Below are 16,747 nucleotides of genomic sequence, written 5' to 3'. Positions count from 1 at the left end.
GTCTTGTCCTAAGCTATTAAGGTTTTGGGGAAGAATTTTTAATTGTCTCTCAGAATTTCTGCCACCTCCTGACAGGTGTATTTGTCATTCTCCCAGAAAATATTAAACTAACAACTTTAGAGATGGATAATATAGCACAGCCATCTCCACCAACCTATCGTCAGGAGGCTTTTGACCTACTGTTTGCCCTCAAACTTTAAAAGATTAAATTTAGAGTCAGAATGAAACCCAATCTTTTGACTAAATCATGGAGCCATTTTTTAGGCTACTTTAAGGAGACAAGTACTTGTAAAAATGTGTGTATATTACAGTGTCTGTTTATGTGTAGGTATGTGCATTTATATTTATTTTTGTCTCTCTTTGTCTTATTCAATGTTATTTTTTAATACTGTTATAATTTGAGGTTTGTTTGAAGCTGTGTCTTGAGATGTTTAATTGTTTTTTTGGTTTACCAATAAAAAAAATAATTAACATACAGTTTAAGTATAAGATTTTGCTATTTTCCTTACTAGATCTGACTGTCAGTACAATTCAGATGTTGTTTTAATATTTTAAGTCAATTTAAGTTATCTCCTCCACAACCCATGAGACAGATGCAGGAGAACAGCAGCAGACAGGACAAAAAGTAATGCTAAGAAATAACCACTGCATTTCAAATTTATATTCAAGAAGTGTTCTTACAACAAGCAAAGGAAACTGAAATTTACTGCAGCATTCGCACTGTCTTAAGGCTTTGGTGTCCAAATACTTTTTGCGGCAACTGTATATGAATAAATGTAATAAAAATGTGATGTAAAATAAATGAAATACAACACAGATGCCATGTCTGCCCTTGAAGCCTGGCTAAATGAGTAAACACTTTCACTGACACAGGCCAGACCCTCACTCACTTCTCAGGTAACACATACAGTAATCGTTGCTGTTAAAACACTTGGATACATCAAAAGCAAACAAATAATTACGTTCCACCTCCAACAGCCAGTCTCTCCAGAAAGCAAGAGTTCTATTCTCAAACCTTCTCCTATTACTTCCAATCAGCGAGAAAATGGGGTTGAAAAGGTTCACTAGGTCAGTGGAGTTTAGAGGCACAACGGATGCTGTGAAGATTCTGTGGAATATCTCTGGGTTGGCTACAACCTCATTTAGGACCCCCAAAGTCATTAGACCTTCCTTTAGCCTAGTGTGCAAGACAATATAGAAAATCAGTGATTAAAAAGTTACACCATAGGAAATGCTTCAGCTAGTGTTAATATACACTATATTGCCAAAAGTCGCTCACCTGCCTTTAGACGCATATGAACTTAAGTGACATCCCATTCTTAATCCATAGGGTTTAATATGACGTCAGCCCACCTTTTGCAGCTATAACAGCTTCAACTCTTCTGGGAAGCCTTTCCACAAGGTTTAGGAGTGCGTTTATGGGAATTTTTGACCATTTTTCCAGAAGCGCATTTGTGAGGTCAGACACTGATGTTGGACGAGAAGGCCTGGCTCGCAGTCTTCGCTCTAATTCATCCCAAAGGTGCTCTGTCAGGTTGAGGTCAGGACTCTGTGCAGGCCAGTCAAGTTCTTCCACACCAAACTCGCTCTTCCATGTCTTTATGGACCTTGCTTTGTGCACTGGTGTGCAGTCATGTTGGAACAGGAAGGGGCCATCCCCAAACTGTTCCCACAAAGTTGGGAGCATGGAATTGTCCAAAATCTCTTGGTATGCTGAAGCATTCAGAGTTCCTTTTACTGGAACTAAGGGGCCAAGCCCAGCTCCTGAAAAACAACCCCACACCATAATCCCCCCTCCACCAAACTTCACAGTTGGCACAATGCAGTCAGACAAGTACCGTTCTCCTGGCAACCGCCAAACCCAGACTCGTCCATCAGATTGCCAGATGGAGAAGCGTGATTCGTCACTCCAGAGTACGCATCTCCACTGCTCTAGAGTCCAGTGGCGGCGTGCTTTACACCACTGCATCCGACGCTTTGCATTGCACTTGGTGATGTATGTGGCCTACCACTTCGTGGCTGAGTTGCTGTCATTCCCAATCACTTCCACTTTGTTATAATACCACTGACAGTTGACTGTGGAATATTTAGTAGCGAGGAAATTTCACGACTGGACTTGTTGCACAGGTGGCATCCTATCACAGTACCACGCTGGAATTCACTGAGCTCCTGAGAGCGGCCCATTCTTTCACAAATGTTCGTAAAAGCAGTCTGCATGCCTAGGTGCTTCATTTTATACACCTGTGGCCATGGAAGTGATTGGAACACCTGAATTCAATTATTTGGATGGGTGAGCGAATACTTTTGGCAATATAGTGTATCTTCTCTTTAAAACTGGATTTTCTAAACTAAACATAACACCACACTAATATAGTTTTACAAATGAGATGAAATATAAAAATCTTCAATTTACTGTGAAAGAGGCTGTGAAAATCTGTCCTGAAGTTAAAACTGCAATGCAGTCTGCATTACCCTACCCCGCTCTTCTACATTTCTGATGTAAGTGAAGGCCCCCATAACACCTAGGGTGTCTGCAAAGGCAGAAACTGCTGCCCTTGCTTCTTCCACAGATCTAGGTGTGTTGATCTGAAACACAAAAACATAAAAAAAACAAAAAACACCCACCCCCCAAAAAACGGAATATTTCACATAGCGAAACTTGTGCCAAAATTAAGAATTTCAGAATTAACTCTCTTTCAATTCATGAGTTGTAATTTGAAACTTGAACCAAAGTGTTACTGTACAAAATAATCATGAATATAAAAATTAAATTAGAGCAATGCAGGAAAAGGTGTGCTCCTCCACCACTGTCCATAAAATGAAAATGGATGAAATATGAAATAACCACAATAATCAAATAAACTGGCCTGTCTGTTTTTTAAATATTATTTACCTGATATAAGAATAATTATACAGTGCAATGTTTTTGAAAATACCCTAAATGCAGTGTGTATGATAACATGTTTCATGTTTTACAGAAAAATCAAATACATAACTAAAAAATAAACTTAACAACAGTTATTAATTTTTTGAACTTCATTCCATTTTAATTCTGCTTCCTAAATTCATATTCAAATTGCAATTGTAGGTCATGTTTGCCACATTAATTCGAATTCACTTCAATTTAACAGATGGCATTCTTAATGCTGCACAACCCTGGTATAGAGCAGTTCTGAGCACAGCAGTGGAAAAGACGGATACATTGAGTTACTGTACTTCTAGCTATACACTTCGCTCAGAAAGAGGTGAATGGACAGGACTGTCTTCGCTAAGTTGGGAATGGACCGGGCTTCGCTCAGAAAGAGGTGAATGGACAGGACTGTCTTCGCTAAGTTGGGAATGGACCGGGCTTCACTCAGGAAGATGTGAATGGACAGAACTGTCTTCGTTAAGTTGGGAATGGACCAGGTTTCGCTCAGGAAAAGGTGAATGGACAGGACTGTCTTCACTAAGTTTGGAATGGACCGGGCTTCGCTCAGAAAGAGGTGAATGGACAGGACTGTCTTCGCTAAGTTGGGAATGGACCGGGCTTCGCTCAGGAAGATGTGAATGGACAGGACTGTCTTCGTTAAGTTGGGAATGGACCAGGTTTCGCTCAGGAAAAGGTGAATGGACAGGACTGTCTTCACTAAGTTTGGAATGGACCGGGCTTCGCTCAGAAAGAGGTGAATGGACAGGACTGTCTTCGCTAAGTTGGGAATGGACCGGGCTTCACTCAGGAAGATGTGAATGGACAGGACTGTCTTCGCTAAGTTGGGAATGGACCAGGCTTCGCTCAGAAAGAGGTGAATGGACTGGACTGTCTTCACTAAGTTGGGAATGGACCGAGCTTCGCTCAGGAAGATGTGAATGGACAGGACTGTCTTCGTTAAGTTGGGAATGGACCAGGTTTCGCTCTGGAAAAGGTGAATGGACAGGACTGTCTTCGCTAAGTTTGGAATGGACCGGGCTTCGCTCAGAAAGAGGTGAATGGACAGGACTGTCTTCGCTAAGTTGGGAATGGACCGGGCTTCACTCAGGAAGATGTGAATGGACAGAACTGTCTTCGTTAAGTTGGGAATGGACCAGGTTTCGCTCAGGAAAAGGTGAATGGACAGGACTGTCTTCACTAAGTTTGGAATGGACCGGGCTTCACTCAGAAAGAGGTGAATGGACAGGACTGTCCTCGCTAAGTTGGGAATGGACCGGGCTTCACTCAGGAAGATGTGAATGGACAGGACTGTCTTCGCTAAGTTGGGAATGGACCAGGCTTCGCTCAGAAAGAGGTGAATGGACTGGACTGTCTTCACTAAGTTGGGAATGGACCGAGCTTCGCTCAGGAAGATGTGAATGGACAGGACTGTCTTCATTAAGAGGGGAGTGGAGTGGACTTATTTCAGAAAGAGGGGAATGAGTAGGGCTTATTTGAGCAGGTGAATTGGCACCAGCAGGGGATTGTGCCACATTTTGAACAGGAGGTGTATTTTCAGCTGAAAAAGAACACGTGTCCGAGCTTTGTTCAGGAACAGACAAATCGGTTGGGCTCAGTTCAGCTAGAGATGCAAGAGCAAGTGGTGAATTGTTTGGGCTTTCCATGTAATGTGAATCCAAAAACAGATCAGATGATGTACTCTCAGTGTCAATTCCCTTCAACAAAAGAGTCTCAGAATTAATGGATTGGGGATTAATTAACTCTGTGATTGTGTTGCCATTGAATAATGCAAGCAATGTAGACTATAATTGGGGCAAATTATAAGGAAGGATAATGTAACTCAGTGTACTATTTGTGATACAACAACCTATGTGTAGTAGAGCCAGAATCGCATAATGGAGTATATTCATATTTTCAGTTCATTATTTACCTCTGACAGTTCATCTGGGTCGGAGTGTGTTATCTCCTTGTCCATCTAAAATAAGGCACAAAAATTATAAAATTTTGACATGTCTGTTCTGTGTCTGTAATGCAATATGTAATTTGTGCACTATCTAGAAAATATTAATCATTACAGTGACCTACAAAAAATGTTAGCAAGGTCGAGACAAGATAAAATAGGGCTGCACTAATGTATCAGCCACCAATATTTATCTGCCTATTTGAGATAATTTGTGAGCATACTGGTAGAAAGTAACTGCATCAATGACTTTTTGTTAAGTTATTTGTTGTGTTCTATTTAAATCTGCTCAATTATTTATTGTTTGAACAATTGCATAGCTGATGTAACTGTTTTCACACTTTTAAAGCTAAATTCATTAGCAAAATGGTGATCTGTTGACAAATTAAGGTAAGACAGTCATGAGGGAAAACATTGGCATTGTCCTATATTTTTTGGTTAAAACCTACCTACAAATTCATATCCATACATCCCTAATAAAAAAATGTACATACACCTGTGGTCTGATATACAGAGCAGATCTTCCAAGCTCTCCAAGAGCCTTTATTGCTGATGGTGTCTTGATTGAGCAGGTCAAAACGTGCAACTTTCTGCTCTTGTCCACCTCAAATGGGTGTTCTCCAAGAAATGGAAACTCTTTATGTAGAAAGGCCACAAACTGTTGAGCATTTAGTGCAAGTGGCACCATAATGAGTTGCATTTTATTTGCTGCAAAATAAAAGATTTCAAACATTTTAAGAGACAGCCAGATCAGTAATGGCAAACTGTGGTATCAGCAAAATAGTTTGGCAAAAAAAGGTCTTTTTTTCATACATAGCATGGACATATCATGTAAAAATCTGAAATACATAGTTCAGTAATGCTCTATCTATGTGACAGCTTCAAAACATTTAGATTCATTGTCTTGAAATGAATGGCATCTTCATACAGTGCCGAACCTATTCAGTGTCTTCTGCTCAAACCAATAGCAAATATGGCCCCAGAGTAAAGTTTATGTTCATCACTTTTTAAGAAAATTGTGTTGCAAAAGAAATTACCATCTTTTGAATTATACACATCCATGAATGGGTCATCCAGCAGCACCACTCTTAGGGACCAAGTTGGTTGAAGTTCTGGAGTGCTTTCATGGCAATGTGTTCTGTGGAATATAGGTTTATAATTACTGAATGTAAATTATAGCATGTTGAAGCAAGACACAATCTTTTTCCAGTTGCTTAACGGTTCGACAGATACACTAAAAATACATTCAATTAATGAAGCTGCAATGTTACACAGAAAGTATCCAGAAAGGTCCACTATATCATGACTCTTTACTGTACCTGTAGAGTCAATTATAGTAACTTCTACTACATGTATAAAAATGGGCATTACTATCTGGCACCTCAAATATATTGTACTAAATTTACACATACATTTATGCATATATCAGGCATTTTTTAAACAATATATAAAGAATCAATCAAGACTTACGAAGTACTCTGATGCATTTCTGTTTGCTCATCTTGCCCTTTGGACCTGAAAAAACAAAACAAACATATGTTCTAATTTGGAATGCTCAACCCAGCCCACTGAAAGTGCATTTTTTTATGAATACATCTAAACAAGTATCTGTAATGCAGTGATGGTTAACTCCCCTTTCTGAGTCTAATTAATAACAAAGAGGGGGTAGTGCACAAAAGAGGACCATGTTAAGTAATTAAACTTGGCAATAAACATTCATTTATTTTTGTAAAAACCCATTAGAAAATGAGTTTGTATGCACATTCAAACAAAACAAAGGAATCCAATATTATGAGTTATTGGACAAATTAATACAGAAATGTGGATATAATTTTTTCTAAGAAATAACTTTAGATACAACTGAGGACAGGTTACCTTTTGCATTGTTGAATATGCTTCTCCAGATCAAAAAGGGGAATAGCTCCACAGCAATGCTGGCAAACTTCCTTTACAACATTCTTTAAAAAAACAATGTATTATATAATAATAATACTGTTGTTAAATAATGTTGACCATAATCATTAATTACTACTTAAAAAATACTAAATTATTCCTATTTTGGTGCAAAGTGTCAGTCCTACTACTTAATATAATAAGTGTATTGACATTTCACTTAAAACCCAAATCTTACCGTATTTTCTGCAGTGGCACTATGTAGGCAGTGGCCTTGATTAAGCCATGCTGACATTTCAGGTAAGGTATTGAATACCCAGAATTCGGTATAGGTATATCCATTAAGTTTTGGCTTCGACTGCACCGCATTCAATTTAAATCCATGTGCATTCTTAAGCGGAAGGTATGCATTTGTGAGCTGGGTGTTGAATTCATCAAATGTGTCACATATTCCTTGTTTTTTGTATTGACTTTTATGTTGAAATTCTGGTTTAGTTCCCTGTTCCTGTTTCCTGTTAGTTTTGTAGTCCTTTGTAGTTTCTTTTCATGATTGGTTTTCCCCTGATTGTTTTCCCAGGTGTTCCTCGTTCCCTTGTTTTCCCTTGTGTATTTAAGCCCTTGTTTTCCCCTGGTTTCTTTGTCAGTCTTCATCTGTATTATGCTGTGCTTTGTTCCCTGTGTTTTGTTTCATTATGTTCTGAGTTACCTGGTTTACCTCTATTTTATTAAAAAGGCTGCATTTAGATCCTCATTCCTCTCTTGTCTCGTCACAAAATGTGCCTGATACACATACCAGAACTATCCTTTTAAAAACAAGGCCTGAAAAAGCCAGAACCTGCCGTTCTCTGTGGGATGGAGCCATGTTGCTGTTTGTCTCAGCCAGACAGCAGAAGGTCTGTATATACTGATAAGATGTTTGTGTTCTATTTGGGTCTTTCGTGTATGGCTTGAAAAGACCCCTTTAAAATGGACTCCGTATGTGGTGCTCTTCTTCTTGGAAATGTGTCTTGGCATGTATGTGGCAAGATAGAGGTGTCAGAGAGGCAGGTGTTGGACAGTTTTGATAGGGGTTTGGGGACATTTGGGGTGTATTTGTGTGCAGCTCTGTGGGAATGAAAGCTGGTTCATTGCTTTGGACAGCAGACTGTGTGGATGACTGAAATTGTGTTGGGATATATGATGGGAAAGAATTAGATGTATGCGAGGGTGTCAGAATTGCAGTTGTTGGACAGTTTTGATGGGGGTTTGGGGACAGTGTGAATGTGTGCACTTGAGTTGCGATGTATGTTGATGTAATGTTCTGCGGTCCTCTGATCATCTGTGATGCTCTAACAAGCATTTCAGATGCTTTGCAATGGCTCACGTTCTGCTCTGTAAAATAGGAAAGAGTAAGTTCAGAAATGAATGTTCATCAGACAAAATACATACTAACAAAGAGGTGAAGTTATCACCTCTTTGACATATCTTCCACATTGCTCACTATAGGCCAAAAATAACACGAATGCAAACCACAATTGTAGCCTGAAGGGTTAACTGCGGAATTGGGCTACTAACTGTTGCTGTGGGTTGAAGGTCCAACACAACCCCCACCCCCATGTGACTATTACAGTATCATCAATTACATGAGTACAGTAATCAATTATTTTAGAAAAATATTCACTAAAATATCAAGGTGAATTTTCACATTCAGATTGTTGTAACTTCCCAGAGGATAGACAGACTTACTACAGGTGAGATTATTACAGTATGATCAATTAGGAGTACAGTATTCAATTAAGGAAAATATTCACTTCACCAAAATGATATTCTCATTCTAAAGGTTGTAGTAACTTCCCAGAAGATAGATGGACTTCATACAGGTGCGATTTACTACAGTATTTATAACAATGAGTACGATAATTATTTTAGAAAAAATATAGTTGTGCTCTTCCAGCTCCACCCACATAATTGTTGTGCTAGTGTCTTTTCCCCTATGAATTTATACTCTGCCAGTTATTTAGCTTTTTGCTAGATCATCATGTGCTAGATCATCTGCTTTCTCATTCTAAAGGCTGTAGTAATTTCCTAGAGGATAGACGGACTTACTACAGGTGACATTACAGTATGATCAATTACATAAGTACAGTAATCAATTATTCAAAAGTGAAAGAGAACATAGTCCCATCACCATCAATGGAGCACCAGTGGAGAGAGTCAGCAGCTTCAAGTTCCTGGGTGTCCACATCACTGAGGAACTCACATGGTCTGTCCACACTAAGGCCGTTGTGAAGAAGGCTCACCAGTGCCTCTTCCTGAGACGGCTGAGGAAGTTTGGAATGAACCGCCACATCCTCACATGGTTCTACACCAGCACTGTAGAGAGCATCCTGACTGGCTGCATCACTGCCTAGTACAGCAATAGAATCACCCACAACCGCAAAGCCCTGCAAAGTGTGGTGCGAACTGCCAGACACATCATTGGAGGTGAGCTTCCCTCCCTTCAGGACACATATACCAGGCGGTGTGTGAAAAAAGCTCGGAGGATCATCAGAGATTCCAGCCACCCAAACCATGGGCTGCTCTCACTGCTACCATCAGGCAGGCAGTATCGCAGCATCAGGACCCGCACCAGCCGACTTCCAAATGAAAGTAAAATTTATACACGATGCAAATGGTCCTGACTGAAACAACCATTGATTTAAAACCATTGTATCCCTTAATCTCCAATATCACTCAAAGCCAATTAATTAGCGACAACTTATTCAGTTATTTACTGAAATAAAATGAAAAACACTGCAAACTGACTTGCCTGTCACATTCTTTTAAAGAAGATCCCAAATTAATTTAAAATAGTCTTACAGAAGGAATATAAATATAGAATAATAGCAAACTTTTTTGGTGGAAAATTTATGAATTTGTTAAAAATTATGGAAAAGTAGTGAATATCCCTAAGTTTAGAAAACAATGACAGCATTAACATAACTTGGATCATTATAAGAGTTATTGAAAAAATAAATACCACTGATGTCCTATTTATTTGTTAATCTCTTATTATATTACACACCTAATGCCTATGCTTCTCAGATATCCAAAGACAATTCTGTATCCAGAGTTGGAAGTGGTGGCAAGAAAGTCTGCCACAATTCACTGGAGGTTCTCCTCACTAATGTCAGTAAAGCACTGCTTCACTTATTCAAATTCTGCCATTCGTCTTCTGATTGTTCTGACACTCGCATCAAAAAGTCTTGCGATTTGTGGAACAGTGAAATCGAATTTGAGAAGGAATTCCAGTTGTTCTTTAGATATGTCAAAACCGGGACGTTGCCCTGTTCCTGTTATAATAATTGGTGCTTTGTAACCATTGACCACTGTGCACTGACAGTTATCTAATGTCTCTAAAGCAAACACCAGACTCCGCTGCACTTCTAGAGCACTGGGTTTTGCTGTGGTTTCAGAAAACCAAGATAATACATGAAGAACTTGTTCAGTTCTTCGATAAACATAATCCATGTCCTCATGAGTGGATGCTACTCTACGGCTTAGGTTGATTAATATGTTGGACACCTCATCCAAAAAATCTTGTAGTTGCTGATCATCCCTGAAAAGACAGGAATTAAATATTTTCAACATCACTGTTGTTTGTTACAAATACATGCAAAAACAAAAGGCTTGAAAATGTATGGACTAATTTGCATCGCTTTTATGTTTAGATTTGTTGTGAAGGCATCATCTCCTGCTGGAAAAGCCAGCTTAAGCAGCTGAGTTTTGGAACATGCTGGTAGCTGGTGTCTAGCTGGTCCAAACTGGTCATAAATGGGTTGAAGTTGGTCATGAGCTGGTCCAAGCTGGGACCAGCTAGAAAGAAGTTACCAGCATGTTCCAAAACACAGCTACCAGCTTGAGCTGATTTTTTTTTTTTTTTTTAGCTGGAGATTACACAATGAATTGACCAAGGAATAAACTACATCCATATGCCATGGACAGCTATAAATTCAAATTTGTTCACAGCAGAAAACGATGACTAATTTAGCCAAATCAAACAACCAACTGAAGACCTATCGTGGTGAAACTGATGCTTCATTTTCAGAGATAATTTTCACCACCAAATTTCCAGTGTTCCAAGAAAATCTGTTGGATCACGTCTGCAGTTTATTAAAGACAGGACAGGAAACACACACACCCCCTCAGATCAGTGGTCATGACACTTGTGACCACAATCCACCAGATTTATATGTATGAAATTCATATTAATGCGCATATGTGCTTTAATGTTGCCGCCTGCGCACCAATTTAAACAAAAACATTTATTAAATGAATCATATGTAAAACTATGAATATCAGTTAAACTATATTCAGAAAAGCACATACATGAACTCAATCCAGCTTTAGAACACTTCTGTAATCAGTATTAAACCAAGTTTTCACTTAATATAACAATTTTCTACTCATAGACACAAAGAGCTCCAAAAACATACCTGACTCTCTCTAGTCACAGGCTGTCCTGAAATGCAATGATTTTTCTGCCACAATTCTGTGCAACGCAGGGGCGGACCGGGAAGAGAAATCAGCTGTCCATTTCTGCATACCACTGCCCCCTTTGGCATATCGCGGCGCAGTTTTGTGGCCCGTTCTGCATAACGTGGCGGCCCATTTCAGCTTATCGTGGCCCATTCGGCCCTGTTTCGTGGCCGGCCCTTCGGGAAAAGTCCCAGTTCTCCCGATGACCAGTCTGCCCCTGTTTATCTGAATGTGTACAGATGTTCTCTTTTTGCCTGTGCAATGTTTCACTTGCTTGCGACCGGCTGATTAGCTCAAAGTCAAATTATATAAAAATTTAATTTCGTATGAATAATAAATATGAAAAAATAAAAACGCATGAATTAAGACTGTTTATATGTATAGTATGTACAGTGTCTGCTCTCTGCAAGTAACACACACACACTCACAAGCAAACAAACAGACTCGCAAACAAACGCACACACACACACACACACGCCTTTGAAAAATGAAAACAGAACTTTAGATCCTTCTGTCATGGAATGTGGTATGTAAGTTTCTGTCAAAATTATCAGAGAAAGTCATGATATACAGGTGGTAGCTTTTTTTTATAACTATCAGTTCATCACTAAGAAGGACTTAGAATAGCCTACAACACCTTTCTCTGAATGCTTATTGAGGGAAGTACAGCAGGATGCAGTTAAAAATGAGTATTGTTTTAAGTATAAAATATCTATATTTAGTGCCTGTAATGTCCATTTAAAGTCTTTAAACAACAGCATGGCTCCTTACCTAGTTAAAATCAAGCTAATTTCAAGACATTGACATCACGTCAGGTCGTCACATGGGTCACCCGCCGTGTAAGACACTCAAAGCACAAGATGTTCGGTTAGGCTTTTGGACGTCGGTCGGTTGATCAGACGCTTGGTTTTGGCATGGACTTCCCGCCATAGTGACGACGTCGCCAGTTAATCGTCCTTTTGTCAGTTGTTACTTAATGACAATGTTATGGCTATGGCTTTAATGACTTTATGGTTATGGTTGGGTCATTTTCCAGATGATATGTTCCCCGAGACGCGGGCAGAGACCGAGGAATCCTCCACATGAACTGGGCACAGAACTGGTGAGGGTGACGGCAAACAGGAAGGTAACCGCACCTCTACAGAGGGGCAACCAACAGACATGTGAGCATGCTCCAACTACACAAGAGAGCACAGTTAACATGACAGTGAACAATATACAGGCAAATAACGAGGTGACACACAAAGAATAAGTAGGGAGAGCAGTCAGAGTGAAGCAGATGATAACGGGCGAGTAAATCATTGCTGTGATCAGCATTTTCCCCGAGATCGATCACCATTCCCATGGAAACGCTGATCGTGTGCTGGCTCCACCTGTGAGACGTGAGGGAGAGAGAAAAACAAACAGTATGAGCCGGCACAAATGCCGGAACCATGACAAATAGTTGTTTGTTGGTAACCAGTTGGTAATTTATGCTTTGAATAATTATTCTATGGGCGAACATGCAGTATTCTAAGCTAATTTATGTCCTCATTTGCCCAACATTAATTTAGAGGCAATTTAAACAGTTGTGCGTATGAATAACAAATGCAGACTCAAAGTTAATGTAATAATTAATAATAATTAATAATTTTCTTTATTTATCACACATTAAACATTTGCACATATACGGTGAAATTCTTCTTTTTCACATATCCCAGCTAGGCTGGGGTCAGAGTGCAGGGTCAGCCATGATACGGCGCCCCTGGAGCAGATAGGGTTAAGGGCCTTGCTCAAGGGCCCAACAGTGGCATCTTGGCAGTGCTGGGGCTTGAACCCCCGACCTTCTGATCAGTAACCCAGAGCCTTAACTGCTGAGCTACCACTGCCCTAAATAAATGTACAAAATAAATGTACTTCATTTATTTTGACAGTGAACAGAGAAAAAAATGCAACAACAGAATTGCAAGGAAATTACAAGCCTAAATGACTTCTGTGCTCGTATTAAAATCTTAACACCTAATGCCATGAATTACATTTGTTAATTTAATTTAAAGCCAGTTTATGGATGAATAAACATGGCAAATAATTTCAATACAATATAATCTTTAGATCTAGATTTTTTTTCAATAAATAATTATATTAGATTATAGCAAAAATTTCAAATTAATCAGTTAGCAAAAAATTTCAAATTACAATTAAATATTGAGAGACTTGAGTTTTTTTTTCTTGGGGGCTAATCACATGGATATGGCTATAGTGGGTCACGTCATAGCGCCACCAACTGGCAGCAGGAAGTGTGGCACTTACAATAGACTTTGAAAAATGTCTCTTACCCAAATTGCTTAAATTGTTTAGACACTCCTGATGGACAATTTTGTGAAGTTGTAGTCAAACTGGAATGGTGGCATATATCTATTACTCATTGTATGATTAGGGTCCAAGTTTACATTAATGTTGAGTTGTTGGTGTGTCCACCTTGCATTGTTTCCCGAAAGCCAACGAGTGGAATTGGTCCCATGGTGCTTGGGCCCGTCACTGCTGCTCGCAGCTATATTTGTTCATTGTTCTTCACTTGTTCGGGATTACATGAGGTTATGCATAATACATTTGAATATGAGGTTATAATGATTATATGAATATGTTTTAATCCAGCTTTCTCTCCCACACTTTCTTACAGATCAAATGAGCCAAAAAGAGATCTAACCAGGGTTGGAGTGGGATTCATATTCAGCCTGTTAATTTCATGTCCAATGTTTCCAATGTTTTTTAGAAAAATAGCTCTTTTTTTTTTTTTCAATGTAAGTGAATGAGAAACAGTGAAAAACAGTTAAATTTAAGTTCCTTTTTACTATAAATCTCCACTTTCACTTTTCTAAAGACTCTTCTCTCCTAAGAGACTTTTTGGTGATTTACATTCTTCATGCATATCGCCACCTACTGGGCAGGGAGGAGAATTTATAGTAGTAAAAGTACTTAAATATTGATCTCTTTCTCACCCTCACCTATCATATTGCTTTTGAATACGGATTTAACCACTGGAGTCGTATGGATTACTTTTATGCTGCCTTTATGTGATTTTTGGAGCTTAAAATTTAACTAAAATTTCCACCATTCACTTGCATTAAATGGACCATCAGAACTTAGATATTCTCCTAAAATCTTCATTTGTGTTTTTACAGAAGAAAAAGTCATACACATCTGGGATGGCATGAGGGTGAGAACATTTTTAGATAATTTTTGTGAACTTTCCCTTTAATATGAAGTTTATTTTAAAGTCTGCCTAGGCAAATAATAACACTATATAACTGTAACTGTACATAAACATTTCAAGATGTACAGACTCACAATTCAAATTGTCAGTGCTTTGTATTTTGATAACTAGCAAATGAAATGCTCAGGAAACAATGAAGGTTGAGTTATTGTCTTTACATTGTTACATGCCATTTAAGAAAAGTGCCATTTACCAACAATAAAGAGTAAAAGACTAAAAATAACAAATTTGTATTTTGTGTACTATGAATGTAAATGTTGTGGACAGCGGCAATATGATTAGTGTCTCTTTAAGAGGGACATCCCGCATGATACAATATTGAAACCAATCTGCTGAGTTTGCTGTGTTTGGCTGAGTTTAATCTTTTGAGAGCTGTAAAGTCCCATTTTAATATATTTTCATACCGTGTTGTGCTGTTGCATCTGTATTCATTTACTTTACATATTCTTTTTGTGATTAACATTTTTTTATTGATTCATACAGTAAACAAAGAAAAGCAAAGCATATATACACAATCAACATTTAACCCCCACTATTTGCATAAGGGGCACCCTTGCATCTCTAGATGCAGACTTGACATTATTTTAGAATCCTAACCCACACTCCCTCCTCCAATACAAAGTTTAAATCTTTCTCCCATAATCTCTTGATAGAAATTAAAGCTCCATCCCCCAGACACTGAATTAGCGGGGAGTAATACACTGATGCCTCATGACCTTTTCCAAAAGCAGTAATCACCACTCCTAGAGTATCTGCCGCTTTAGGGGGGTGTAAAATAGTACAGAGCAGGTGGCACAGCTGTAAATACCTAAAGAACTGAGATCTGGGTGAATCCCAAAATGTTGAACCAAATTTTTAAAGGGTCTCAACACTCCACTCTCCTATTAGTCACCAAGTGTATTAAAGCTAGGGTGTGTAATCCAGAGAGGCTAGCAGTTAGCAAGCTAGCTTTGAAAGCATAGAGCCCACCCTCGCTTCAGAAGTGTCTCTAAAGCCACGCCTCCTCTATCACACATGAACACACACATACACCCACAGAGTCTAAGCACCAGGAAAAGAGACGTGTTGGTGGAATCACTTGCAACGGTTTCAGATTACCTCATGTCTCATTCGAAACAGTTGGTGGTGGTGGCCTTTTGAATCCATGCACCAAAGGTGTGGATGTTGCTGTGTTTTCATAACTTTGAAAACATAAAAAATAGTTTCATTTTACACCGTAGCTGCTGTTAGCGTTGAGAGAATTCATAAAGGTACACAAACTACTTGAGCTAAATACTTCATTACATTAACAAAATATATGAAAAACAAATCAAACCATGTAATTACCTGTCCAAAAGAAAAACAGCAACCATGGCATCATTTTTCAGACCCTTTGAGTCCCGCAGATGCCTCCAGCGTGGAAAAGCATCACCAATGTTAATTCTGCTTTTAGCACACTCTTGATCCAGACGATTTTTCGTTGAAGAAGTTTCTAACACGGTCTTTCTTTTCTTGTTTCCTTTTATACTGGTGGTTCAGGAGGAACATAAGGTAGCTGCGGTTCGCCTTCCATTCTCGCGCTCACTCTGCACAGCGTCAAGGAACCTGCGCTGATGATGTGTGATTCTTTTCTGGAAAAGATTGCACACCCTAGCTTTAACTTCCCTCACAATCCACTCTGACCAGCAGAAAGGGGATTTATTAATACATCATTTTGGGTTCAGCCATATGCTTGAGGCAACATTTAAATAAGTCTCCGAATTAAACACTCTGGACACCATAATAATAAAACAAAATCTTGTAGGCCTAGCCCACCTTTGTCAATCAGCCTATGCAATTTACTGAAATGTAATCTGGGATGTTTACCATTCCAAATGAAGGACTTTGCTTGAAATACTTAATGCCCTGTTTGGGACACTGGAAAGCACCCAGCTGAAAAACTGTTACTGGGCAATACGCTGTCAGAGCCAAAGCTTCAGATTTAGACCAATTAACTCTGTATCCCGAGAACTTAGAAAAGGAATTTATAATTCTGTGGAGGCAAGGCACAGATCTAGTAGGGTCGGAGACTAATAATAAAATATCATCTGCGTAAAGCAAATGCTTATGTGCCACACCTCCTGCCACCACCCCCTGGAAAGTCCTCCTCCTTTCTTATCGCAGATGCTAATGGTTCCAAGGCAAGACAGAACAGTAATGGGGACAGAGGGCAACCCTGACAAGTGCCCCTATTCAAAGTAAAATAATCTGAAAT

The 16,747-nt window shown here is 39.1% G+C and overlaps 1 protein-coding gene across 4 annotated transcripts; it reads right to left on the bottom strand.

The window, feature by feature from the left end:
- Positions 1–659: 659 nt before the first annotated feature.
- On the bottom strand, positions 660–6,365 carry LOC127427128 (uncharacterized). Of its 4 annotated transcripts, none has more exons than XM_051674533.1 (6): positions 6,342–6,365; positions 5,909–6,009; positions 5,368–5,579; positions 4,842–4,886; positions 2,414–2,586; positions 660–1,177 (listed from the first exon to the last, which is right to left on the bottom strand). In XM_051674533.1, the coding sequence occupies exons 1-5, from the start codon at positions 6,356–6,358 to the stop codon at positions 2,446–2,448; spliced, it is 516 nt and encodes a 171-aa protein (XP_051530493.1). In that variant the 5' UTR covers positions 6,359–6,365; the 3' UTR covers positions 660–1,177; positions 2,414–2,445. The 4 variants fall into 4 exon arrangements, 2 of the variants coding, with proteins under 2 accessions (XP_051530493.1, XP_051530494.1); XM_051674534.1 differs by having other exon boundaries at positions 2,478–2,586; positions 6,342–6,363; XR_007894904.1 differs by lacking the exons at positions 4,842–4,886; positions 5,368–5,579; positions 5,909–6,009; positions 6,342–6,365 and having other exon boundaries at positions 2,414–4,364.
- Between the last annotated feature and the right edge of the window lie 10,382 nt (positions 6,366–16,747).

This window comes from Myxocyprinus asiaticus, chromosome 36 (assembly GCF_019703515.2).
Source record: "Myxocyprinus asiaticus isolate MX2 ecotype Aquarium Trade chromosome 36, UBuf_Myxa_2, whole genome shotgun sequence".
In the NCBI taxonomy this organism is placed as follows: Eukaryota; Metazoa; Chordata; class Actinopteri; order Cypriniformes; family Catostomidae; genus Myxocyprinus; species Myxocyprinus asiaticus.
Note: the sequence above shows the minus strand (reverse complement) of the source record. Positions and strands in the feature narration are given on the sequence as shown.